The sequence below is a fragment of the Heterocephalus glaber genome, unplaced genomic scaffold (genome assembly GCF_053883595.1).
Source record: "Heterocephalus glaber isolate CG9 unplaced genomic scaffold, H.glaber_assembly_v1.0 deba00000676, whole genome shotgun sequence".
Classification (NCBI taxonomy): Eukaryota; Metazoa; Chordata; class Mammalia; order Rodentia; family Bathyergidae; genus Heterocephalus; species Heterocephalus glaber.
Genome location: NW_028258156.1, coordinates 5662897 through 5689943, shown reverse-complemented (window position 1 = coordinate 5689943; position 27047 = coordinate 5662897). Strand labels below are relative to the sequence as shown.

Here is a 27047-nt window from a genome sequence, read left to right as displayed (position 1 = left end):
CACATATATGAAATATCTAGAATAGGCAAATTCATAGTAACAGAAAGAAGACTGGAGGTTATCAGGGGTTGGGGTGTGAAGAAAAGGAGAATAATTAATTGCTTAATGACTACAGAGTTCTGGTTTGAGGTGGTGAAGCAGTGCTAGAAATGGATACTAGTAAAAAAAAGAGAGAAAGAAAGAAATGGATACTAGTGACAGCTCCCCAACATCATGAATATACTTCATACCACTGTATTTTATACTTTAAAATGCCAAATTTTAGATTTTGTATATATTTTATTGCAATAAAAAAGGAAAGATAAATTTTAAAACTGGGTATATGCAATTAGCGTACGCCCAGCGGGGTTAAGTACCATACAAGCACTCCAGCCACTTTCCCATATTTGTCATGAGACCCACAGAGCAAAGCCACCATTAGCATACATCGTGGGAATTGTGAGCCATTTCACTGGGTCACAGGGACATCTTCACATCACTCCCTTGTTTAAAAGCTTTCAGTGGCTACATCCTGTCTCAACCACTTACCCAGGCTACAAGGCCTCCACGATCTGGTCCCGCCTCCTGCCTCCTTCCCCAAGCCTCACCTGCCAGCCTCCTCTCTGTGCCTTAAGCACACAAGGCACACACACAGCCATGGCCTACGCCACATCTCACGGATGCTTTGTCACCTCTTCTGGGAGGTGCCCCTTGCATGCTCTGCATACGCATCCCTATCACACTATCGCAGCCTAATACTTCTCTAGAAAGCGTATTTCCACACCAATATTTTTTTAGCTCATTCCTTTACTTGCTCATTGCCTAGGATATAAGCTTCATGGAGGTGGGGACCAGGCATGGGTACTGCATCAGCACCAGGTACACAGGAAGGACCTGATATTTTTTGGAATAATTGAATACAGAAAACATACAGTCTCTTTATCCCTTTCGTCTATTGCTTCAATGAATGTTTGCATGTGTGTGGATGCACCTAAGTGAAAGAGACACAATATACAGAAAGAGGAAAAGGAGAGTTAGCAGTTTGGCTTAAAGAATGGTAGGTAAGCCAGGTGTGGTGGTGCTTGCCTATAATCCCAGTACTTGGAAGGCTGAGGCAGGACTGCCATGAGTACGAGGCCAGCCTGGGCTACACAGTTCAAGGCCAGCCTGAACTACAGCTCAAGACTATATCTCAAAAAAAAAAAAAAGGTAGATAAGGAGATCTCTCCCATTTTTTGGCCACTGATGAAGTGGCAGTGAACAACACAAAGTTCGATCCCTTTATGACTTCTGACCAAAGCGAAAATCATAAAGAATAATCCAATTCCCCTTTCCACATTTGCAACAAGGTCACTTCTCTTCCCAGACAGCCAAGGCAAAACTACAACACTCCATATACGCTGGCTGGAAAGGACAAAGTTCAGGTTATGAGAGGACACTATAAAGGTCAGCATATTGGCAAAGTCATGGGAATACACAAAAAGAAATATGTTATCTACATTTACCGGGTACAGGGGGAGAAGACAAAGGCACAAGTATCACCCCAGCAAGGTGGCTATCACTGAACTAAAACTGGACAAAGGCTATAAAAAGATCCTTAAACAGAAAACCAAATTTGCTCAAGTAGGAAAAGAAAAGGGCAAACATAAAGAAGAAACAGATGAGAAAATATAGAAACAAAGTAACCTTATATACAACCTTCATTAAAAACTGCTAAGAAGGGCTGAGAATGTAGCTCAGTGGTGCCATGCCTGCCTGGTAAGCACAAGGTCCTCAGTTTGATACCCAGTACCAAAAAAAAAAAAAAAAAAAAAAAAACTGCTAAGGACTGGGGATATAGCCCAGTGGAAAGCACCTGCCTAGCATATGTGAGGCCCTGAATTCAATCCTCAGGACCACAAAAACAAAACAGCTAAAATGTCAAAGAAAACTGTATTTCAAGGAAAGTGAGAAAGAACTCTGGAAATTAACACAGAAGTGATGGGAATCCTAAATAGCATGGAGAGCCAGAAGGACAACTTGAGAAACCCAGAGAAAACAACAAAGCAATGTGCAACTTCAACTTCCGCTCCTGACCTGGGTGAAGAACATGGCACTGCAAGAAAAAGATAAGTGGGCAAGTGGCAGCAATCTTGATCACAGCAGCAGGACAGCAGACCTCACTGCAGAAGGATACCAGTCTTCGCAAGCTTTAGATCCAATGTGGGGAGCTGGCTGATCTCAGAGCAACAGCTCTGCTCCAAAGAAGGAACCTACTCTGGGTCTCCTCCAGGCCCCAGAACCCAAGCTTCTAGGTGCCATATTGCCTTCAGGGCCAGCAGCCAGCCCCCTGACACCATCAGAAGCCTTGTGCTAGTGCCTGCTTCACTGGGCAGAAAACAGCTCCCTCTTACTTTCTGGAGCTTCAAGACCAGCAGCTGCCATAGCCACAAGCCTGAATCCCGCCCATACTGGACCCACAGAAACTGGGGACAGTCTCCTCCACAGCTTTAGCACCGCAGCTGCTGATGTAAAATCCTCAGCATCACCCAGCCTTATCCCTGGAGATCAAGGGAAAGTCCCACCCCTGTTCTGCTGTTCCAAGACTATAGCTACCAACACAATAAGCCTTGTCTACAACAGAGATTGCCCATTTGACCTAGGGCTATCCCTGCCCTTGTGCTTCAGCTCCAGGACCACAGAGACTAAAACCTCAAGCCCTAGTATCTGCTCTACTCAGGGGACCTGCAAAAGGATTCCCACACGTGCTACACCTCCAGAGTATGGATGCCAGCCCCAAGCCCAAACAATACTTGCACATGCCCCAGAAGACCTAGGGACATTGCCCACAGACTTGGGACCACAGCTGCGGGTATCTAAAGCCCTGGCAACATTTGTATGCTGTCCTTTGAAACCTGTGAAGGGTGTCATTTGGGTCCCACAGTTCCAGAAAAGTGTCTAACAGCACTACAAGCCCCATCCTCAACACTATTAGCCCCACAGATCTTAGGAAATGTCCCTTTTGTGTTTCAAAACATCAAGACCATGGTTATGGGGGTCCCAGATCCAAGCATCGTCTGTGCTCACGCTATAGGACTTGGAAAAGGGCTTATCTCATCCTATGTCTCTAGAACTAGGGCTGCTTTGCCACAGGCCCAGGAATCTCCCACACTCACACCGAGTCCTCAGGAAGGTCTCCCTCAGATTCTGTGCCTCAGGAACCATGTCTGCTGGTGCCACAATCCTGAGTGTTCCTTGTACTTGTCCTGAGGGACCTGGGGACTGTCCTATTCACACTCCATACCATTCAGACTGTGGCAGCTTCAAGGCCAGTGCCATCAGGGCTCAACTCTGTGGAGCCTGAAGACACTCACCTTTGGAAACCTCATCTACTACAATGTCACTCGACTACCTCCATGGGTGTTGCAGTCTAGACTATAGACTCGTGAACACTGCTGACGTAAATCAAAGATGAAGTTACACAGAAACTATGATTTTGAGCTGCACATGGCCAGAGCCAACTGACATCCTATATCCCTATCTAAAGGAAAAAATATTTTCTTACAAAACCTACTTTATAAAATTGGAAGAGGGGAACGTTATACCAATTGCAAACATCAAGATATGAACACAAACTTGAAAAAAAAAATGAAACCTGCAAAGGAAAACAATAATTCCCCCCAAATCTCAATTTGATGGAAATCGAGAAAATGCCTAAAACAAATTTAAAATAATGATCCTAAAGGAACTCAGTGAAATCCAGGAGAATACAGGTAAACAATATAAAGAAATGAGAAAAACAATTCAGGATGCAAGTGAGAACTTCATCAAAGAGAGAGAATTCATTATAAAGAATGAATCAAAAGCCCTAGAAAAAAACTTCAACCAGTGATATAAAAAATATCACTGAAAGCTTCCACAACAAACTAAAACAAACAGAAGAAAGAATTTCTGAACTTGAGGATAGATAGTTTTGAATTAACCAAATCAGATTTTTTTTAAAAAAAGAATTTTTAAAAATGAAGAAACCCTAGGGGCCGGGGATGTAGCTCAGTGCCACCATGCCTGCCTCACAAGCCCAAGGTCCTCAGTTGTCTCTGGTACCGGAAAAAAAAAAATTAAGAAAACCTGTAAGACTACTGGGATATCATTCAGTGGACAAATGCTCACATTACGTGAATTCCAGAAGGTGAAGAAAGGGGGAAAGCCACTGAAAACTTATTTTATAAAATAATACCTGAAAACTTCCCAAATCTTTAAGGAGATATGGATATTCAGATACAAAGTCAATAGATTCAACCAAAATAGACCTTCATCAAAGCATTATTGTAGTCAAAATGTCAAAAGTACAAGCCAAAGAAAGAATCCTAAAAACAAAAAGAAAAGCATCAAACCACAGATGAGGGAGTGTTCATTGGACTTACAGTAGATTTTTCACCAGAAGCTAGAAGAGAATGGGATAATACATTCTAAATATTGGGGAAAAAAGAAACAAAAAAAACCAACAACCCTGTCAACCAAGAATGCTATGTGCAGCAAAATTATCCTTCAAAACTTAAAGGAGAAATAAAGTATTTCCCAGATGAGCAAAAACTGAGGGAATTCATCAAAACTAGACCAAACCTACAAGAAATACTTGAGGAAATTTCACACTAAAAACAAGAGGATAACTACCATCATGGAAACACACGAATATGCAAAACTCATGACCACAGATACACAAAAAAGAGACTCAAAGCTTAGCATGACAAAAAACTACCAACTCACAAAATAAATAAGAAAAGCATAAAGGAAGAAAATATATAAAATATACAGAATACAATTAACAAAATTACAGAAGAAAGTCTACACCTATCAATAATGACCCTGAATGTAAATGCATCACACATATCAATCAAAAGACATAGATGCACCTCAGTGGTAGAGCACTAGCCTAGCAAATGTTAAGGCCCTGAGTTCTATCCCCTGCAATGGAGAGGGGCGAGGAGTACAGGACAAAAAATACACAGGTTTGTTACATGAATTTAAAAAAAATAAGATCTGCCCAGAACACATTGGCGCACACCTGTAATCCCAGTTTTTCAGGTGGCTAAGGCAGGAGGATGGCAAGTTTGAGGCCAGGCAAGGAAACTTAGCAAAATTCTACCTCAAAATAAAAAATATATAAAGCACTAGGGTCTAGGGATGTAGTTCAGTGCTAACATGCTTGCCTAGTATGCACAAGGTCATGGGTTCAATTCCATTAACACACACACACACACACACACACACACACACACATGCACACAGGCCCGACTATATGCTGCTTATAAGAAAATCACTTCAGACCCAAGTGTAGTGATGCACACCTGTAATCCCGGCATTTGAGAGTCAGGAGGCTGCAGGAGGAAGACTGCCAAGAGTTCAGGCCATCCTGAGGTACATGGTGAATTCAAGACCAGCCTGAACTACATAACTGTCTCAAAAAAAAAAACAAACAGGGCTGGGGATTTAGCTCAGTGGTGCTGCCACCTGCCTCACAAGCGCAAGCTCCCGAGTTCAATCCCCAGTACCAAAAAAACAAAACAAAACAAACAAAAAACACTTCACTGGTACAAAATACATGTAGATTAAAAAAGTGTTAGAAAAAGGTACACTACGCAAATGGAAACCAAGCAACTGAGACTAGCCATACTCACATCAGATAAAGCAAGCTTTAAATCAAAACCAATAAAAGAAGCCGGGCATGGTGGTGCACATCTGTAATTCCATCACTCTGGGGGGCTGAAGCAGGAGGATGGCAAGTTCAAGCCTGGACTGAGCAACTCATCACTTAGCAAGACCCTATCTCAAAAGAAAAAGTGGGTTAGAATGTAGCTTAGTGCGAAGGACCTGGATTCCCCTCCCCTGGGAGAGACCTGTGCAAAAAGACAAAGGTCATTAGACATTGATAAAGAGATCAGTCCAGCAAAAAGACACAATTGTAAATATATATGCAACCAACAAGGGGCCCACCCAAATGTATAAACCAAATAGCACTAGATCTGAAAGGAGAGAGACTTTACTACAATGATAGTTGGGGATTTCAACACCTTACTTTCTACAATGGAGAGATTGTCCAGATAGAAAAATAAAAAAATTTCTGAGGTGAACCAAACTATAAAGCAAATGGACTTAAACATTTACAGAATATTTCATCCAATGGCAGTAGAATATATTCTTATCAGTACATGAAACATTCTCCAGGATAAAGCATATTTAAGGCCACAAATTAAATCTTTACAAACTTAAAAAAAACTGAAATCATATCGTGTCTAATTTTTTCAGTTTATAATGGAATGAAACTATAAACAACAATAATGGAAAGTATATAAATAAATGGAAACTGAATATAACACATTCCTAAATGACCAAAGAGTGACTACATAAATTAAAAGAGAAAAAATGACAATGACAATCCAATGAACCAAAATCTACAAAAATAAATGCATACATCAAAAATGGAAAGATCTCAAACAACTTAACAATGTACCTACAAGACATAGAAAAGCAAGAACAAACCAAGCCCACAATTAATAGAAGGAAAAATATAATACAGATCACAGTAGAAATAAAATCAAAATTAAACAGGATACAAAATCAACATTAAAAAATAAATAATTTTTCTATACACTATTAATAAACTAGCTGAGAAAGAAATCAGGAAAACAATTCCAATTCACAATAGCTTTTAAAAATACCCAGAAATTAACCTAACTAAGGAGGTAACAGACTACAGTGGAAATTACAGAACAGTGAAGAAAGAAACTGAAGAAGACACTAGATGATGGAAAGACTTCCATGTTCATGGACTGGCAGAATTAATATTGTTAAAACAGCCATATCACAGAGAGAGAGAGAGGGAGAGGGAGAAGGACAGAGAGAAGCGTGCAAGGAGGAAGGAAACCCAAATTGAAAAAGAAAAAGTTAAATTATTCCCATTTGCAGATGACATGATTTCATACACAGAAAAATCTAAACATTCCCTCAAAAAGCTGTCAGAAGTTATAAATGAATTCCGAAAGTTGCAGGGTTTAAAAAAAAAAATCAACATACAAAGAACAGTAGCATTTGTGTATACCTATAATGAATCTGCTGAAAAAGAAGAAAGTAGTTCCAGTCACAATAAATTCAAAAAGTAAAATATTTAGAAATAAATTTAACCAAGGAAGTGAAAAATCACCACAATGAAAGTTATAAAACACGAATGAGAAATTATAGAGGACAAAAAATAATTTTAAAGGACAGATATTCCACATTTATAGATAACAAAAATCAATATTGTTAAAATGTCCTTGCTTCCCAAAGAGATCTTTAAATTCAATGCCTTTCCATAAACACAAGTGAGTTTCTGTATAAAAACAGAAAAACCAATCCTATAATTCATATAGAATGCCAAAGTGATCCTAGGAGGAAGGCTGAATCCACAGAGCTAGATATAAAAAACATTTGACAGCCAGGGATATAGCTCAGTGGCACAGCGCCTGCCTCGCAAGTGCAAGATCCTGAGTTCAATCCCTGGTACCAAAAAAAAAAAAAAGGAAAAGAAAAGAAAATCTGACTGCAAAATGTACTACAATACTACAGTAATCAAAACAGCATAGTGGGCCCGGGGATGTAGCTCAGTGGCACTGCACCTGCCTGGCAAGTGCAAGGTTCTGGGTTTGATTCCCCATACCAGAAAAAAAAGGAAAAAAAAAAAACACCCAGCATGTTACTGGCTTTAAAACAGACATACAGAACAATGGAACAAAATAGAGAACTCAGAAGTTAATCAATCCAGACAGCCAACTGATCTTTGACAGAGATAGCAACAACAGAGTAGAGGCAAGACAAATCTCTTCAATAAATAGTACATGATATGCACGTGAAGAATAAAACTGTACAAAAATCAACTCAAGATTGATTAAGTACCACATGCTCTCATTCATCTGTGGAAATAAGCCAATCTCATAGAAGAATGGAATGGAGGGGATGTTGGAAAGGGACACCAAGACCCAGGGAGGAAAAACTACTTCTGGCCTAAATGTTAAACCTGAAACTATGAAATTACTATTAGAAAACATTAGAGAAACACTTCAATACATTGGTGTAGGCAATGATGTTTTAGATAGGACCCCACAGGCACAGGAAACAAAAGTAAAAATAGACAAATGGTTTATAATCAAACAATGAGAAGTTTCTGCACATAAAAGAAAATAACCAACAGAATTTAGTCAATCTGTTTAATAGAAAATAAGTACAAATCCATTTGACAAGGGAATTGACACCCAGGGTATACATGCAGCTCCAAAAGCTGAACACAAAAAAAAGCCAATAAAAATGGGCTAAAGATCTAAACACTTTTCAACAGAACACATACAAATGGCCAAGTATATGAAAAAATGTTCAATCTCACTAATCATCAGGGACAGAAAATCAAAACTTCAAAAAGGTATCATCTCACCCCAATTAGAATAGCTATCAACAAAAAGACAAAAAATAACCATCATCATCTAGTATATGGAGAAAAAGGAAATCTTATACACTGTTGGTGGGAATGTAACTTAGTATAGCCATTATGGAAAACAATATGGCGATTCTTTCAAAAGCTACATATAGAACTACCATATGAGCCAGCAATTCCACCAGTGGTTATATATCCAGGAGATAAAATCATTATACCAACAGATACACGTACTCCCAAGTTTACAGCACTTCTATCCATAACAGCAAAAATACAGAATCAGCCCAGATGCCCTCAAGTGGATGAATAGAGAAAATGTGGCATGTATGCACAATAGAATATTATTCGGCCTAAAAAGGAATGAAATTCTGCCATTTGCAGCAACATGAATGGAACCAGATGCCATTATTCTAAGTAAATCAAACACAGATAAGTAGCGCATGCTCTCATTCATCTGTGGAAATAAGCCAATCTCATAGCAGAATGGAATGGAGGGGGGAGTTGGAAAGAAATTCAATAAGGGGCACCAAAATACAGGGAGGAGGAACTACTTCTGATTCTCCTTTAGCACATTTGCTTAACTACTGTTTAAGACAATCTATATTTCAATATGAGTAGAAGAGTATGATATTCAACACATAAAACTGAGTAATGTTTAAAGAGCTGGAAATGCTTATTACCCTGATTTTATATATTTATATACATATGTGTATATATGATTATATATGTATTACATTACCATAATGTACTCCATAAAGATATATAACTATTATGTCTCAATAGAAAAAGATAAAATGATAAAATGAGCAAAATGCAAATAGAGGTAAACTGCCTAAGACAGTATATCTTGGTCATATAGGCAGAGGCTTTATGGATAAAAATGAGTGGATCAGTCAGAAGATACATGGAACAAGCTCTTTCTAATACTCTCTTCCTACTATAATACAGAATTCCATTTTCCAGCCAATCACTATAAATTGATTCAGTCAAGTATAGTTCAAGTACTGGCTCATGCTCACTTGAGCACACACATCAGAAGCAGCACCTCTGGCTACAAACCCATAACTGAGGAAGAGAAAGGGCTGAGAGAGGGTTGTTAGGAGTCTGACATGACTCTGCCGGACTACAAAACATCCTAAAAAGAATCCACTAAAACACTGGACACTGTTATAAGACAGTGTGAAATTGTTTGAAATGAAAAAAAAACACCCTCAGCCTAGAGCACCACAGGACTCTTACTGCTTAAAATTCCCACCTCCCTCCAGAACCCATCCCAAACACTGAAGGACAGGAGGGAAACATCTCTGGGAGGAATGTAACGTCCTTCTTCAGCTGATAACAGTCCCCAGAGGGTGGAGGGGCCCAGCTGAACCTGTGAGGTCCCCAAGGAGCGGGTCTACCTCAGGCAGGGAATAGAAGCTTGTCCAGGGACAAGGCCCATCCTACACACAGGCTCAGGATGACAGGCAGGAGCCACACACCCCAACTAGGGCAGGCCCCAGGGAAATCCTTTACTGGGCTGCAAAGGCAGGACAGAGGACAGGCAGGTGTCCCTGGATTCTGTTCCCCAGCACAGGGCTGCCATCTTTTGAAAGTTGAACGCTGGACAAATTTTATCACCTTCAGTTAGGAAAGGAGACCTCACGTGGATGGAGGGGAAGATAATTATCCAGGAACCTGGATTGCTCATTTGACTCTTCAAAACAGTCTTTGAAGGGAATCCTTTCCCATCTTCTCCCTAAGTCAATGCTCTCTGGCCTCAAGCAGCCCCAGGAGAGTCTGAGTCCTCCTCTAGGGAGAGGAGGAGTCCTCCCTCTTGAAGAACAGCTCTAGAGAGAGGGGCCCTGGCTCTGGCTCCCTCGGAACAGGGGTCACCCTGAAGCAGGGCCCACCAAGCAGGGGAAGCCAGGCAGCATATTTCAATGCAACTTGTTTACCTTGATCTTATGTAATTTGTACACACTGCCAACAGAGTTCAAAAAGCAAAAACATTTAAAACCCTGGATTAGGGATGAGGAAAAACAGCCTCAGAGGGGATGAAGACAGTAACCAAAGCCACACAGCTAAGAATCATAGGCTGATCTTTCACAAAGCTTCACCTGACCACAACACCCCACAGCTGCTGTCACCTTTCTGTCCTTCTACCTCCGGCTGTGCTCCCCCTCTGGCTGCTCCACCTTCATCTTCACCTTCATCTCCTGCACTGCTCTATGCATTTCTACAAGTGGTGCTGGAGACCACGCCCTGGGCCAGAGCAAGGTGCGGAAAAGGAGCCATCAGCTCCTGGGCCCAAACCTAATGAAGCTGCCTCCCCTCCCTGCTGAGGCTTTTTCATTTTCTCTCTTTCTAACCTTTCAAAGCCAAAGTGCAAACTCACTGAGAAGAAACCCAGAGAAGACCTTTCACATTCTGACAATATGCAAAAGAAGGGAAGCAGCTTTCTTTTCCAAAGCATAAAGGCACTCCCTGGGATCCTTCCTGCAGAGACAAGGGGAGGCTGTGCTTTCTGGTGCAAACCACCACGCCCCACTCTCACCAACTTCCAAGAATAACTGAGTCCTTTTACGCCCCAGACACTGGGCCAGACAAACAAGGCCAAAACAGTCACTGCAGTCACACTCCTCCACACAAAAACCCTTGAGAATAACAGGTCCTAGAGGAAGTTTAAAGATCACGCTCTAAAATCTAGAGTCCATAATGACCCAGGAGGAATTAGTTTTCATGGAGTCAGCTGTGGAGAACTTACACAACTCAAAAGGACCCAGGAGAACAACTAGATGAACAAGTTTTCTCTCAAGTCTCACCTCTGATGCACCCAGCAGTGACTGCTACCCAGCAGCAGGAAAGAGGATTCTTCCTCTTCCACTGGCCTTGGGGACAGTGAGAAGCAAGGCCACTGTGATTGATTGGCAATGTCTGCATGGGTACCAGAGAAGCATGGTCCTGAACACCTGCATCAAATCCAATGTCTCTGCTCACAAATGGAGAATGAACCCAGAAAGGTGACAGGGTTCCCTGGACCTCACAACACATCAGTAGCAAAGCCAAAATCAGGAATCACATCTTCTGACTCTTCGACCAGTGCTTTTTCCACTACATGGTTTTACAAACCAACCAGAGACAAAAGCTATAAATGCATTCTGAGGAAACACTGCAATATTGGCAGAGTTGGTTTCAATATCTCTCCAGAAACAGAGATTAGGGCGTTAAAAATAGCCAAAAACTAGACTCCAGCCTGCCATAGCAAAAATGGTAAGCAAGAATGACTAACATGGAGAAATATAGATATATACTGACCAACAAGGCCTCAGGAGTTTGGGTATTTTCCTATTTGTTTTCATTTACCTGCTGCAGCTGCAGTTAAGAGAAAATAATGTGTATTTATAGACCAGCTGTGCAGTATTAAATTCACAGACACTGTCTCTAAACTTCCTGGAATTGCCCTCCTGACATTTCATGAAGTGGGAAAATCTGCTTCTTTTTTGATACCTAGCCCGCTCTAGGTTAGCTCCACCAAGCCTGTGACCAGGGTTTAATTTCAGGCATTGCCTACTTAATTCTGTTGTCTTTTTTCCCACCTGTTTACCCCTCCAAGATGCTGCTTTCACCCTTTTATAACCTACGATCCCCTTGAACATGGAGGGGAGGGAAGCAGCACTGAGACCTACTGTTTCAACTGGCACTGCCTGACAGGCTCCCACACCTTTCACCTGCACAGGTGCAAGGGAACCTAGTATGAGAGAGGAGGCTGACACTGGCCTAGCCCTTCTGGGAGTCTTGAATCACCTCTCAGCCAATTCTGGGCAGTTGTTTGGTTTTGTTGTTGTTTTAATCAGGGATTGGGGAACAATTCTGGCGCTGAGACCTGAAGACAGTCTGTTGGGGTTTCTGGAAGATTTTTGTCTTTTAGTCAAAAGGAGCAGACTATTTATTTGCCTCTGCATTGTCTCCAATGCTGCTGCCATTTGGGGCCAAGAAAACTAGGGCTGTTGGGACAGCATCAGGTGGGGATGTCACAGGGCCCATGCAGCTTCGGACCAATAATCCACCAATAACCATTCAGTTAACCGGGACTCACCCTGCTTCAGAAGCTTTCTTATATGAGGTGAGAAACACCTAGATATTCTGACATCCTATTCACAAGGAGACAAAAGGCATAAAGAACTCATAGCCAATGACCCAAAGGACACAGCTAATCAAGGGCTGGAGAAGGGAGCTCAGTAGCTCAGCAAGGTCCAACCTGAAGCTCTGCACCTATCTTCCCTTCCCTCCTGGACCCTCCACTGGGCACAGCGTAAAGAAGGAACTCAATACATGCTCGTTTGTTAACAAATAAGGAGTCTTTCTGCTCAGTTTCCCAGTGAGCATTCTCCAGAGACTGGCAATGGATCCTATTTGAAAATGAAGGAACCACTCGCTCTTCAGTATCAATCAACATTCTCCATTTCAACCATTGAAAAAACTTCCCCGGTGCATTAGCTTTCCATCACTGTGACAAATCCCTGAGAAAAAGCAACTTAAAGGAAGGAAGATACACATCAGCTGTTGTTCTGGGCCTATGGTGGCACTGTACATGGGAAGCACTCGGCAGAGGACCTGCCCACCTCACTGTAGCCAGGAAGCAAGAGAGAGAGGGAGGGAGGGAGCAAGAGACTAGGGTCCCAACAGCCCCTTCAAGGGGACAACCCACCTCAGGACCTAACTTCCTCCCCCTTGGCCCTACCTCCGAAAGGTTCCACCATCTTCCAATGGCACCACAGGCTGAGGACCAACACATGGACCTTTGGGGGACACTGGAGATCCAAACCATAGCACCCACACATCAGATCTGGATGCTCAGCCCAGAGCTATGAGCTGGAAATCTCTAGAAACTCAACTTCTGTGCCCTGGGGCCTCCATTTCCATTAGACATTAGCATGCCTTAACTGCAGTTTTGCTTTCTGTAGTTTCAGCTACCTGTAGTTAACTCAGTCCAAAATGTTAAATGGAAAATTCCAGAAATAGCTCAAAAATTTTAAACTGCACACTATTCTAAGCAGTGTGAAGAATCATCCTTTGTAGAATGTACTTACAATATATATGCAACTTGCCCATTAGACCCTTATGAACCATCTCAGTTATCAGGTCAGCTATCACAGTGCTTGTGTTCAAATAACCCTTATTTGACTTAATAATGGCCCCAAAGCTTAAAAAGAGTGCTTCCTTTAAAAGGTGAAAATTCTTGACTTAATAAAGAAAGCAAAAAGATAGTATGCTAAAGTTGCTAAGATCTACAGTAACACGTGTAAAATTCTAAGGAAGGAAAAAATGCATACTAATCTTGTCAAATCTCAACCTGCAACAGTTACAGGCACAGCACTCTAAGTCCTTTACTGTTTCTCACTTCAGCTCTGCACGTCTGCAAGGCTCACATCTTCAGCAGAAGAGCGAGCTCAGGACAATAAGATGTCCTGAGGGAGAGAGGAGGGGCACTCTCATATAACTTCACTTACAGCATACTGTTATAATTGTTCTATTTTATTATTAGTTATTGTTATTCACCTCTTACCATTACTAATTTATAAATGAAACTTTATCATAGGTATGTATTGAAAAAAAAACATAGTGTATATAGGATGCCATTTCTGGCATTCCCTAAGAGTCTTGTACCATAGTTCCTGGAGTTAAGAGGGAATTACCACAGGGAGAAAAGCCTCCTGTCCCCTGTGGTTAAGATGAAGATGACTCAGGATTGTAAACTGCAGGAAAAATCAAATTCTGAGCAAAACATATTGCTAACTTCACATGACGAGGCCACTGCCACAATGCACCTGCCTGACATCCACATTAGACTTTTAACACCCTATCTTAACAACCACGCAGGAAGAGAGAAAGGGGGAAAATGACTAAGCAATCATAGATGCTCCACCTCTTAGGCAGAGTAATTAACTGCCACCCCTCAATGAGACTCAGCAAGCTGAAAGCTGATAAACCAAAGGAAGCTGATACAGCGACATGAATCCATGCAGCAGCCCTTGGAAAATTCGCTTCCTCTCCACATTCTGCACACAGTAGCTGAACAGAAAAAAATCATGTGTGGACCTGGCCTGAAGAATGCAGAAAACTAATTAATTTCTGAATTTGCGGCTCCTCGGATGGAAAATGAAGACAAACCAATTATTCTTCCAACCAAGCAGTGCTTAGTATGCTGCAGGCGTTGTGCCAGAGCCCACAGGAAAGAGGAACATTTGGGAGGGATGGGTGGAGAGCCAGACAGTTATAGCTGACCTCACCCACAGTGTGCTTAGCATTGCACCAGGGGAATGGGGCGGAGGGGGCACCTGAGGGAGGTGGGTCTCTTACTACAAACAAAATGTGTGAGGCAGCCTATGTGCTTTCCAGACTGCTCCATGGCACAGCTGCACAGCCAGTCCCAGCCCTCTTTTGAGGGAGCACAGGATGCCACTAGAGCAAGGAGCCTGTGACTTTCACCAAAGGTCCTTGTCATTCCATGTTGCAGGACTCAGAATGGAGACTTCGAAGTTCCTTGTGTCCTCCACAGAGGAGGGAAACTAGCTGTAGGACAGGAGCATCCTGAATGCCACTTATCAGAAAACTGAAGACCTCATACCACCCTGCTTCTGATACTCTGCATCTCCCCAAAGGGTCTCAGCATGCTAAGTCGAATCTTTCCTTCCCAGAGTACTAACCTTCTCTGGCTACCCTGAGAAAATGATTCCACTACTAACTACATTTGATGAGAACTTTCCACGCACATGCCCTGCTCTAGAGAATTGAACCTAACTCTCATAGGAACATAGCTCCCACTTTGCTAATGAAATCTTGGGGGATGAAGGCAGAAAAAGATGGCTCCAAAGCACTGGTTTAAAGAAAAAGAAATTTTGGGCTGGGGATTTAGCTCAGTGGTTCCACTGCCTGCCTTGCAAGGGCAAAGACCTGAGTTCGATCCCCAGTACAAAAAAAAAGAAAAAACTTTCATTAAGCCAGGTGGGAGTTGGCATAATGTTATTTGTTACATTATTCCTTAAACCTTCTGTGTTTCCACAACCAATTTTTTATTTTAAAAAATGCATGAAAAATTTAGAAATAAATAATAAAAATTAAAAATATGAGCCTGAAGTTTTACCATCTTCCAAATGGTCTAAAAATACTTCCAGCTATCAATACCAGGAGAACAGCATAAACAGGCACTGCCAGCCTTGCCCACTGCAGACCTCTCACCTGCCCACAGCCTGCCACCAAAAGGAGAAACAAAGCAAAAAGAGGATACAGGAAGGGAAGAGATTGAGGAAAGCCATTCTTTGAGCACCGCCCAGAAGTCTTTACATTGTCAGGCACAAACTCTTTTTTAAAAATAACAATGACAGCACTGAGTAGAGCACAAGCCAAATGGGACGATTTTCTAATGCTCTGCTGGTCACAGGGAAACTGATTCTATACAAAAGATGACTAGTACAAACGCTGCTGTTTGGGTGCTTTTGATTGCTTCTTGTTTTCAAGACAGACATGCCAGCACTCAGGAGGCTAAGGCAGGAGGATCACAAGTTCAACACCAATTAACCTGGACTAAAGCCCTCACATCCCTCCCCTTGAAAATCTCCTAAATAAATGTTACTGGCATACTGAAACAATGCTCCTGAGAACTAGTGCAACATGTTTTAAAAGGTCAAATAGGCATCACAAAGAGTAGCATTTTAAAATATATATCACCATATATATTTAGGCTGGCAGTGCCTTTTTATGTTCTTCTCCTGCTATTGGTGGCTGGAGGTATTTTTTGACCATTTGCAAGATGGTAAAACTTCAGGTCCATATTTTTAATTTTTATTTTTTTATGTCTAATATATAATATATGTAAAACATAGAATTTGGGAATATTTAAATAGGATTTGAGTGTCATTTTAAAATATTCTAAATAATTATGAAGATGTATTGTTGCCACACCATTGCTTTCATGATGTATCAGTTTCACATAACTAATTTGGAATTCTGCCATGAAAAACCAAACTTCTAATTACCATACATAGGTAGACAAATGTAATCTGCTTTAGCAAAGTCCTTTATAATGTGAAAAAGGAGCAAAGTGGGGTGGGCCTTTATGGTAATACCCACCTGAACCACCCAGTAACCAGGAAAGCCCAAAATGGTGCTGATATAAGAGACAGGGTATGGCAAAGCTGGCTGGGAAACTGAGCGGGACCTGTCAACTATAAGATCCCAGGAAACACCAGGACCCCGTATGTAAACTCACGAACTCCCATGAGATGTGCACAACACAAAAGAAGACCGGACACCATAGGAAGCTCCATATGGTGAATTCCCACACAGCCCATGCTGCATTTCCCAGACACAGCGTGTACTTTTATTTTTATTTTTACCTTCTTTTTATCTTGTTCTGCCCAAGTTCACTCTGCAGACCTGCTTCCTTCCATAACCAATCACCTCTCAATTTTCAAATAAACTTTCTGACTTGACTCATCCAATTCTTTGTTTAAGGCAAGAAGGACCTGGAAGAGGTCTGGTGAACCATTTCTAAGAGAATTACCTGACAATAGGAAAACAGCTGGAACCAAGGCCCAGAAGTCAAGGGGAAGTTGCTGGTGTATGTACTCCAGGGTCTGCTCACACTGAAACAGCTGGGAGTCCAACTAGTCCAACTATCTCACCTATAGCAGGGGAAACTGAGTCCAAAGGCTGGTGAGACTTACCAGGTCCATGTAAGGTATTTATCGGGAATAAATTTACCCAGGCCCTAGAGATTAGGGGCAATAAACCAACTGCAGAGCCAGAATGATTATGTGGCTGGGTTTTGTTGTGGTTGTTTTGTTTTGTTTTACTTTTGAGACAGGGATTTGCTATATAGCCCAGACTGGCCTCAAACTCATGGCAGTCCTCCTGCCTCATCCTTCCAAGTGCTGTGATTACAAGCATGCGCCACCACACCCATCACTGGCTGTAATACATAAGGGAGTGAAAGAGAAATGTGATGGAAGAAAAGGTAGAAAAACTAGAGTTTATTACAGAATATTATTGGATATTAAGACTAAAGCACAAATCTGAATCATTATGAGCCATCTCCATAAATGTATTCTTCTTCAATAAAGAAAGTATGGGCTGGGGATTTAGCACAGTGGTGCTGTCGCCTACCTCACAAGCGCAAGGTCCTGAGTTCAATCCCTGTGTACCAAAAAAAAAAAGGTGTCAAAAAGACAGAATACAATATCTCTTAGACAGGTTTGGATCAAGAATGCTTAAAACAAACCTAGACAGCCCCTTCAAAGGAGTCAGTCCAGGTCTGTGGAAGGGTATTTCCAGAGGAAAAGTTCTGTGCCCAATAATGCTAGATAAATGCCATATATCCACATGCTTGTTTTTTCAAGGATAAATTAAGTTTATTTTTGAGATGTGTACACTTTTCACAGACAATAAATCAATACTGAGGGTTTATTTCATTTTGTATACTTTTTTTCTTGTTTTTAGGCAGTACTAAGAATCAAACCTATGGCAGACAAGGAGGCTTCCGGGCCACCATACCAGCAATTCCAGCACAAAGGAGGAGGCTTCCAGGCTGCCAAACCACTGCTCCCAGTGCAGGCAAGGTTTACAGGCTGCCTTATCACTACTCTGAGCACAGAGGAGGTGAGCCACACGGGCAACAACAGCACACACACACACACACACACACACACACCACTGTTCAAAATGAAAAGACACATAAACAAGTATCAAAACCAGACTTCCAGGTCACCTAAACCAACCCCAATGAGAAATGAGATAGAACACTCTGATACTCAAACACCTGGACTTGTGAACTGGAAATAAAAGAAGAACTAGAAAAAATGAAATCAGAAATAATTTCTTACGTGACAACAGAGATTGTGCTAATAATGCAAGATATGATTAATAAATCTAGACAGGAGCTGAGGAACATGATGGAATCCCAACATAGGAAACAAATGGAATCTATAAAACTGATGCAAACAGATTTCCAAGTGATTAAAAGCTCCACTGAAAGTCTACACAGCAGAATGAGAAAACGTGAGAACAGAATTTCAGATGAAGAAGGTAAGATCGTAATTAGTGAACAGGAAGAGAAAAATCGCTTTAAAATTGTAAGGGGCCACAAGAAATCAATCCAGCAGCTGCTAGATGATGCAAAGAAGAATAACATAAGACTGATTGGAGTCAATAAAGAAAAAGGAGAGAGTGCAGATGACATAAAAAAACTGTTCACAGAAGTGATGGCAGAAATCTTCCCAAGCAGGAGAAAGAACTTGACATACAGATAAAGTGAGGCATATAGGCCTCCAACTAGCCTTGATCAAAAAAAATCGACACATAGGCATATAATTGTTAAGATTCCAGAAGCCCAAGAAAAAAGAACAAAGTTCTACAAGCAGTTAGAGAAAAGACACAAATCACATACAAAAGAAAGCCCATCAGAATCACAGCAGACTTCTCAACACAAACCATCAAGGCAAGAAGAGCTTGGAGTGGTGTATTTCAATCCCTAAAAGCAAACAGCCTCCAACCCAGATTGATGTACTCTGCAAAACTATCTTTTAAAATTGATGGAGAAGTAAGATACTTTCATGACAAAGAGCACCTCAGGAACTTCATGAATACCAAACTGGCACTCCAAAAAATTTTAGACAGTATCCTAGGAAAAGAAAATGAGGATCATAACAGGAAGCCAAGCAAAATGAACCCATCAGGTGTGACAAGAAATTAAATGCAAAGGGGAAGAATCCAGCAAAAAGAAAAAGGCATGACAAGGATAAGCTGATATGTATCAGTTATAACCATCAATGTTAATGGTCTCAATTCAAAAATCAAAAGAAAGAGACTGGCAGAATGGGTCAAGAAGCAAGACCCAACAATATGCTGCATACAAGAAACACACTTAATTCAAAAGGAAACTCATAGACATTTAAAGGGTGGAAAACAATACTCCCTGCAACAGGAACCCCCAAAAAAGTAGGAATAGCTATCTTCTTTGCAGATTAAGTGGATTTCAAACAAACATTGATTAAGAGAGACGAAGAAGGACACTACATCCTGGTAAAGGGAAGAATCCAAGAGGAAGAGATGACAATCATAAATATCTATGCACCAAACACTAGTGCTCCCAACTATATAAAACAAATACTAATGGACATGAAAAATCAGATAAGCACTAATACAATGGTAGTTGGGGACCTCAATACCCCATTATCACAAATAGATAGATCAACAAGACAAAAAATAAGTAATGAAATACTAGAACTCAATCAAACTCTTGAAGAAATGAACTTCACAGATGTTTACAGAGTGTTCCACCCCACCAAATCAGAATACACATTCTTTTTTTTTTTTGGTACCAGGGATCAAACTTGGGACCTTGCGCTTGCGAGGCAGGCGGCAGAACCACTGAGCTAAATCCTCAGCCCAGAATACACATTCTTTTCAGCTGCACATAGGTCATTCTCCAAACTAGACCACATACTCACTCACAGAACATGTTTAAGTAACTGCAAAGAAATTGACATTATCCCCTGTATACTATAAGCCCACAGTGCAATGAAATTGGAGATCAATAGCAAGAGAAACTGCAAAAATGGCAGAAACACATGGAAATGGAACAACACACTTCTGAATAACCAAGGGGTCACAAAAGAAATCGAAGAAATCAGATAGTTCATTCAATTAAATGACAATGACAATACAACATATCAGAATCTATGGCACACAATGAAAGCAGTCTTACGAGGGAAATTCATAGCAGTGAATACGCATATTAGGAAAACAGAGTGAGTCCCATTAAACAACCTGATGATGAAACTCAAGGTTCTAGAAAAAGACGAGCAAGACAAACCCAAAGCTCATACAAGGGACGAAATTACAAACACCAGAGCAGAAATCAACGCAATGGAGACAAAGAGAATGATACAAAATATCAATGAAGCCAAGAGTTGGTTCTTCAAAAGAATCAACAAAATTAACAAACCCTTAGCCAACCTTATCAGAAAAAGAAAAGAAAAATCCCAAATCCAAGCAGTTAGGAATGAAAAGGGTGGAATTAGAACAGACCCAGCAGAAATCCAGAGGATCATCAATACCTACTTCCAGAACCTATACACCAATAAAATGGAAAAAACAGAAGAAATGGACAGATTCCTAGATACATATGAATTACCAAAGTTGAACGAAGAAGACCTAAAAATTCTAAACAACCCAATATCAATCAATGAAATTGAAAACGTAATTAAAAATTTACCAACTAAGAAAAGCCCGGGTCCTGATGGTTTCACTGCAGAATTCTACAAAACATTTAGAGAGGAACTGCTGCCACTACTGTTTAAACTCTTCAATGAAATTGAAAGGGAAGCAATACTCCCAAATTCATTCCTGGAAGCAAGCATCACCTTGATCCCCAAAGCGGAGAAAGACCCAAACAAAAAAGAGGACTATAGGCCAATCTCATTAATGAACATAGATGCAAAAATCCTCAATAAGATACTGGCAAACAGAATGCAGAAGATCATCAAGAAGATCATACACCCTGACCAAGTAGGATTCATCCCAGGCATGCAGGGATGGTTCAACATAAACAAATCAATAAATGTAATACACTATATCAATAGAGCCAAGGACAAAAACCATATGATCACCTCAATAGATGCAGAAAAAGCATTTGACAAATCCAACACACGTTTATAAAACCCTACAAAAAATTGGAATAGACGGTCTCTACTTCAATCTGATAAAAGCCATCTATGAAAAACCAACAGCCAATATCACACTAAATGGTCAAAAACTGAAATCTTTCACACTAAAATCAGGAACAAGACAAGGATGTCCACTACCACCACTCCTGTTCAATACAGTTTTGGAAACATTAACTACAGCAATTAGACAAGAGAAAAAATAAAAGGAATAAAGATAGGAAATGAAGAAGTCAAATTGTCATTATTTGCAGATGACAGATACTCTATACAGAAGACGCCAAGAACTCCACCAAAAGTCTTCTAGTCTTAATAACCAAATTCAGTCAAGTAGCTGGATAAAAGGTCAATACAAAAACATCAATAGATTTCCTCTACACGAACAACACTCACTGAGACAGAAATAGGGCAAACAATTCCTTGCAAGATAGCATCCAAAAAAATGAAATACCTAGGAATCAACTTAACAAAAGAAATCAAAGACCTCTTCTCTGAAAACTATAGCACTTTGAAAAGACAGATTGAAGATGATATCAGAAAATGGAAAGACATCCCCTGCTCCTGAGTAGGAAGGATCAACATAGTGAAAATGGCCATACTTCCAAAACTGCTATATAGATTCAATGCAATCCCAATTGAAATCCCAGCAGCACACTTCACAGACTATGAAAAAAACAACCCAAAAATTCATTTGGAACAAGAAGAGATCCAGAATAGCAAAAGCAATTCTAGGCAACAGAGACATGGCAGGGGGTATCACAATCCCCAATTTGAAACTATACTACAAAGCTACTATGATAAAACCAGCATGGTACTGGAAAAGAAACAGACCTGAGGACCAGTGGAACAGATTAGAAGATGCAGAAACAACTGCAGACACACTCAGCCACCTCATCTTTGACAAAGGAGTCAAACACACTCACTGGAGGAAAGACAGCCTCTTTAATAAATGGTGTTGGAAAAAGGGTTTCAACTTGCCAAAGATTAAAACTAGACCTGTATCTCTTCCATGCACTAAACTAAAGTCAAATGGATTAAAGATCTAAATATTAAAATAGAAATGCTGAACTGGCTGGAACAGAGGTTAGGTAGAATTCTTGAAGACACTGGTGTTGGAAAAGATTTTATGAACAAAACCTCAGTTGCCTGTGAACTACCACAAACAATCAACAAGTGGGATCTCTTCTTATTAAAAGGCTTCTGCACAGCAAGAAAAACCACCAGCAGTGTGAAGAGACAACCCACAGTGTGGGAAAAAATCTTCACCTTCTCTTCCTCAGACAAAGGTCTACTATCTCGAATCTATAAAGAATTTTAAAAAATCAGACCTCCCACATTTAAAGACCCAATCCAAAAATGGACATCTGAAATGAACAGACATTTCTCAGACAAAGAAGTAGAAATGGCAAATAAACATATGAAAAAATGTTCAACATCACTGATCATTCGAGAGATGCAAATGAAAACAATGCTGAGATTCCACTTCACTCAAGAAAGAACGGCTGCTATCATGAAATCAACCAATAACAAATGCTGGCGGGGCTGTGGGGAAAGAGGAACCCTGGTTCACTGCTAGTGGGAGTGCAGACTGGTGCAACCACTGTGGAAATCAGTATGCAGATGCCTCCAAGAACTAGGACTGGAAGTCCCATTTGACCCAGCTATTCCCCTGCTGGGTATCTTCCCCAAAGAATTAAAAGAACCATACCACAATGATATATGTGTACCCATGTTCATAGCAGCACAATTCATGATAGCTAAAACTTGGAAGCAGCCCAGTTGCCCTTCAACTGGAGACTGGATAAAGAAAATGTGGTTTTTTTATAAAATGGAGTACTACTCAGCCATAAAAAATGATAAATCAGAGACATTTATAACTAAATGGATGCACACTGAGGTGATACTCTTAAGTGAAATAAATAGGACACACATGTGTAAATACTGAATAGTTTCTCTAGTGTGAGAAATTGAAAGTGTAAGGATTAAAATGATTAAAATGAATAACTGATAATGTGAAATAGGAAAAGTTCCAAAGGTGTAAGGGTGGTGGGAGGGGAAGGGGAAAGGAAAGAAGGGAAAGGAAAAATCATGAGAAAAGAAAAAAAATGGAAGCAAAATCTATGTAAATAGGGAAGGGTGGAGGGGGTGAAGGGTGCACAGGTAATGGGGAAAAAAATAAGAATCAAGATACATCATGTACAGGTACAAGCACTCAATGATAAATGCAAACGTATTGTATACCTAAAATGTACCAGGAAAAGAATTTAAGGAGAAGGAAAAAGAAAATGAAAAAATGGAAACAAAGTCTTTGTAAATAGGGAGGGATGGATGGGTTGAAGGAAGGGCAGGGGAAGGGGGAAAAATAAGAACCAAGAGAGATTATGTAAAGGTGCAAATTTCCAATGATGAATGTCATTATATTGTATACCTAAAATGTACCAATAAAATAAAAGTGAAAGATTAAAAAAAAAAGAATCAAACCTAGGACCTCATGCATGTAAGTGCTTTACCACTGAACTACACACCCAACCCTAATACTCAGCTTTTTTGAGGGCTTAAATGACTTGTATACAGATGACAACTTATCTAAATGACCTGAAATAAAAATGACTGACTGCAAGTCAACTCTTCATGGAACACAGAGTACATGGACATCACTAATCACCACTCCCAAGGTCGCATGTGTATCCACAGCACCTTATCAATCCTGATGATGTTACAGAAGTCCAAAGATAGGCAGATGATGGATAAGAATTCATTACTCCAGGAGCAGAAAGTAAGAAGAATGCTAGCTTTACTGATGCCCATCCCAGGATCAAGAAAGTCATTCCTTTCCTCCCTTCTCCTACAGCTCACCTTTAGCTCTTAGCAACACAACAAGAGAAGGTTCTGTGATAAGGCACCCTGGGCATTTCTATGCTCCTTTTTTTGAGCTAGGGATTGAACCCTGAGCCTTGAGTGCATTCTGAACAGATGTTCTCCCACTGAGCTACACACCCAGCTCATAACATTTATTCTTTAGCATGATCCTGGGCCACTTCCCAGACATCGCTTCCCTCCTCACCTCTGCAATTAACAGGATTCCTGAAGAGTTTTCCTAGGTGATGTCAGCCCTGAGTCTGGCACCGCCAGGCAAGCAGGCCTTGCCATTCCCATGTGCCTGCTCAAGACAGGGTGGATTCCACTCTTCACCACCGACCTCGTCACAAGGGACTCAGATGCACACCTCCACCTTTACATTCTGTGCTATCATTTTAACTATGATTCCCCTGCCAATTTCCTTTCTTCACAGTCACTTCAAGCATGATTTAGAGGAATGAACAGGAGATTTGGAGACAGATCTAGGGTGGAATCCCAGCTCCAGCACCCAATCTGAGCTCTGTGCCTAGAAGCAAGTTATGTTGCCTTCCTGAGCCTTAGCTCTCTCACATGTAGAAGATGGCTGTGCAGAGGAAACAAGACGATGCACATAAATTACCTGGCACATAGTAGGTGTTCCACACACGTTCCTTGCCTTTGCCCATATATAACTGCTGGCAGTAGCTTCTTTCTCTCCCAATCCCCTCATGGGCCCCTCCCCATATGCTTACAAGTTGGCAAGAGGTTCTACACCTGAATCATGACGAGTGTTTTAAAAACCTCTATCAGGAAATATGATTACAGCACACTGGCCAACTGTGGTTCTTGAAATAGAAATAACATGACTTAAAAAAAAAATAGCTAAAGGGGGCTATGCAAAGACTAAGGGAGCAAAGAAGAGGCCTCAGACTTCCCCACCTTTCTGTTCTCCTTCCCCAGTAGAAAGTGTCACCAGATTTCACAGTTACATTTTAAATCAGATAAGCAAAGACTTTCCTAATGTTTGCTAGCACCGTAGTAAAGAAAATGCTTCTCTAGCAAAGAAAAGCAATAAAGGAAAATCAAGATCATGACAGCCAGAGATATGGGTGACTGTGCTTTCCACCTGGTGCCTCCAAAGAAAGTTTAAAGTTCCCCTGCCAGAAGGGGAACTCCCGGTGGCCTCCTAACTCCATGGAGTCACAGAGTCCTAGAAGGAACCAGGAGGCCAAAAATACATGACTGTGGTCTTTCAATGCCACTAAAGCTGGGCAGTTACTGGACAGGTATAAGAATTTTGAAGACCATAGTTGCTCAGTCCTTACAAAATCCACCCACCAAATTCTTGACAAGTATCTTTTGGTATTTTATCAATTTTTAATGTTTGTTTAATGAGCACATAGTTTATATTTTATATATTTTTAAAATATTGCAAAAGAGAAGATAAGTCACCCATACTTAAATACAAGTGACTTTTCTCTTAATTCATTTGGATGAACCTTCTATTTTAAAAGGAAAAAAGGGTAATAAAATTACACATGAAAATTCACACATGGTACTGTATAAAGTGAAATACCATCTCAATTAGATCATTGCAGTAACTTCTCAGCTGGGCTCCTAGCTTCTGTCCATCCAGTTTCTTCTCAACTCAGTGGGCAGAATGATCCTTCCAAAATGTCACTTTCCTGCTCAGAATCCTCTCAGGGCATCTCACTCCCGTAAGAGTGAAAGTCTCCAATGGTCTTTGAGGTCCTGCAAGACTTGTTTTCCTGCTGCCTCCCCATCCTCCACTGGCTTATGCGGCTCCAGCCACCCTGATCACCAGGCCCATCCTGCTTGCCCAGTGCTCCACGTTCATTCTCGCCTCCATTTGGGCTCTAATGCCAACTTCTCAGAATGCCTTCTCTGGCCATGCTGTGTAAAATCATAGTCCCCTCTCCTAGAACATCCTAGCCCCCCTCCCATTTTTTTCTCGGTTCCACTGACCCCATCAACCTACAGCATATATTATTTAGTTACATATTTTGTGTCTTTCCCCACTAGAATGTAGGACAGAAATTATGGCATTGTGTTCCCTGTAGCACCCTTAGCACATGATGCATGGTATGTACTCAATAAAATTACTTATTGAATGTTGAATAAACATAAGGTAAAAATAATGAGGAGCTAGCCTGGAATAAAATGTATTTACTGAAAGTCAAATGAATTAGTGTAGGATTCTCTTTAAGACGTCAAAGTTGGAAAATATCTCTTCCTTTGAAGTCCCTCACTTGCTCTCTCCCTTGTCAGGAAAGTATGAACAGCCAGAGAAAGGTTTCGACTTTCCTGCTTCTGATATCAGAATTCAAAAATGAAGGACAGAGCCTTTCCACAGTTGGCATTTTACAATTCATAGGACTGAAGGCAGCAGGAATTTTCCTAAAATAACATCCTTTCAAAGTGCTTCCCAGGTCTCCACCCTGAGGCTATGAACGGTCAGGGAATTCTAGAATACAGAATGTGTTCAGCACAACTGGCATTCAATAAACATTTGTTGGCTGGCAAAGGTTTCATCTGCTACCTTTTTAAAAAAAGGTCCAAATGAATGACCTTTAAACATGAGATGTGTCAAAACCCAAAATGCCACACAGAATTTGTATTACCTCTCCACAGAGTCTCTGATGAGCTGCTGCAAGTCCACCTCCTGCTTCCTCAGGGTCCCAAAGGAAGACTGGCTCTCCACCAGGCCTTTGCCTCCCACGTTCAGCTTGACCTTGCCCAGAACGGTCTCAATGGTCCCACTCACGTGGTTTTCAAACTTGCCCTCATACTTCACGAAGTCTGACTCCACGACCACTGGAATGAATAAAGCAGAGGAACCTGAAGACAATAAGACCACCTCTGTGTCTTGGGTCACTCAGCTTCCCACTCCTACAGAGCCTTGTGAAACACACAGTCAGCAGCCAATTAAAATAAATTACAGCAATTAAATTAGAGCAAAAGAAAATGGAGCATGCAGCCCACCCATGTGCTGACCAAGCGCATGCCCCAAATTGCCAGGGCTCCCTCCAATGCTTTTATGTATTACCATTTTTCAATTCCAT

The 27047-nt window shown here is 41.0% G+C and overlaps 1 protein-coding gene and 1 pseudogene across 8 annotated transcripts in view; one reads left to right on the top strand and one right to left on the bottom strand.

Moving 5' to 3' along the window:
* Window positions 1–27047, bottom strand: part of Gsdme (gasdermin E) — a 128327-nt gene that overhangs the window by 75091 nt on the left and 26189 nt on the right. For 5 of the 8 annotated variants that reach the window (XR_002393092.2, XR_015449340.1, XM_021254113.2 and 2 more), the window contains exon 3: window positions 26607–26823. Coding sequence is in view for 6 of the 8 variants with exons in the window: in XM_021254113.2 (XP_021109772.1) it covers window positions 26607–26823 (217 nt within the window). In the remaining 2 variants the exon portion in view is untranslated. The remainder of the gene's footprint in view (window positions 1–26606; window positions 26824–27047) is intronic. The other 3 variants (XM_087206650.1, XM_087206651.1, XM_004839543.4) reach the window with 1 other exon arrangement.
* Window positions 1254–1653, top strand: LOC110348057 (large ribosomal subunit protein uL24 pseudogene; annotated as a pseudogene).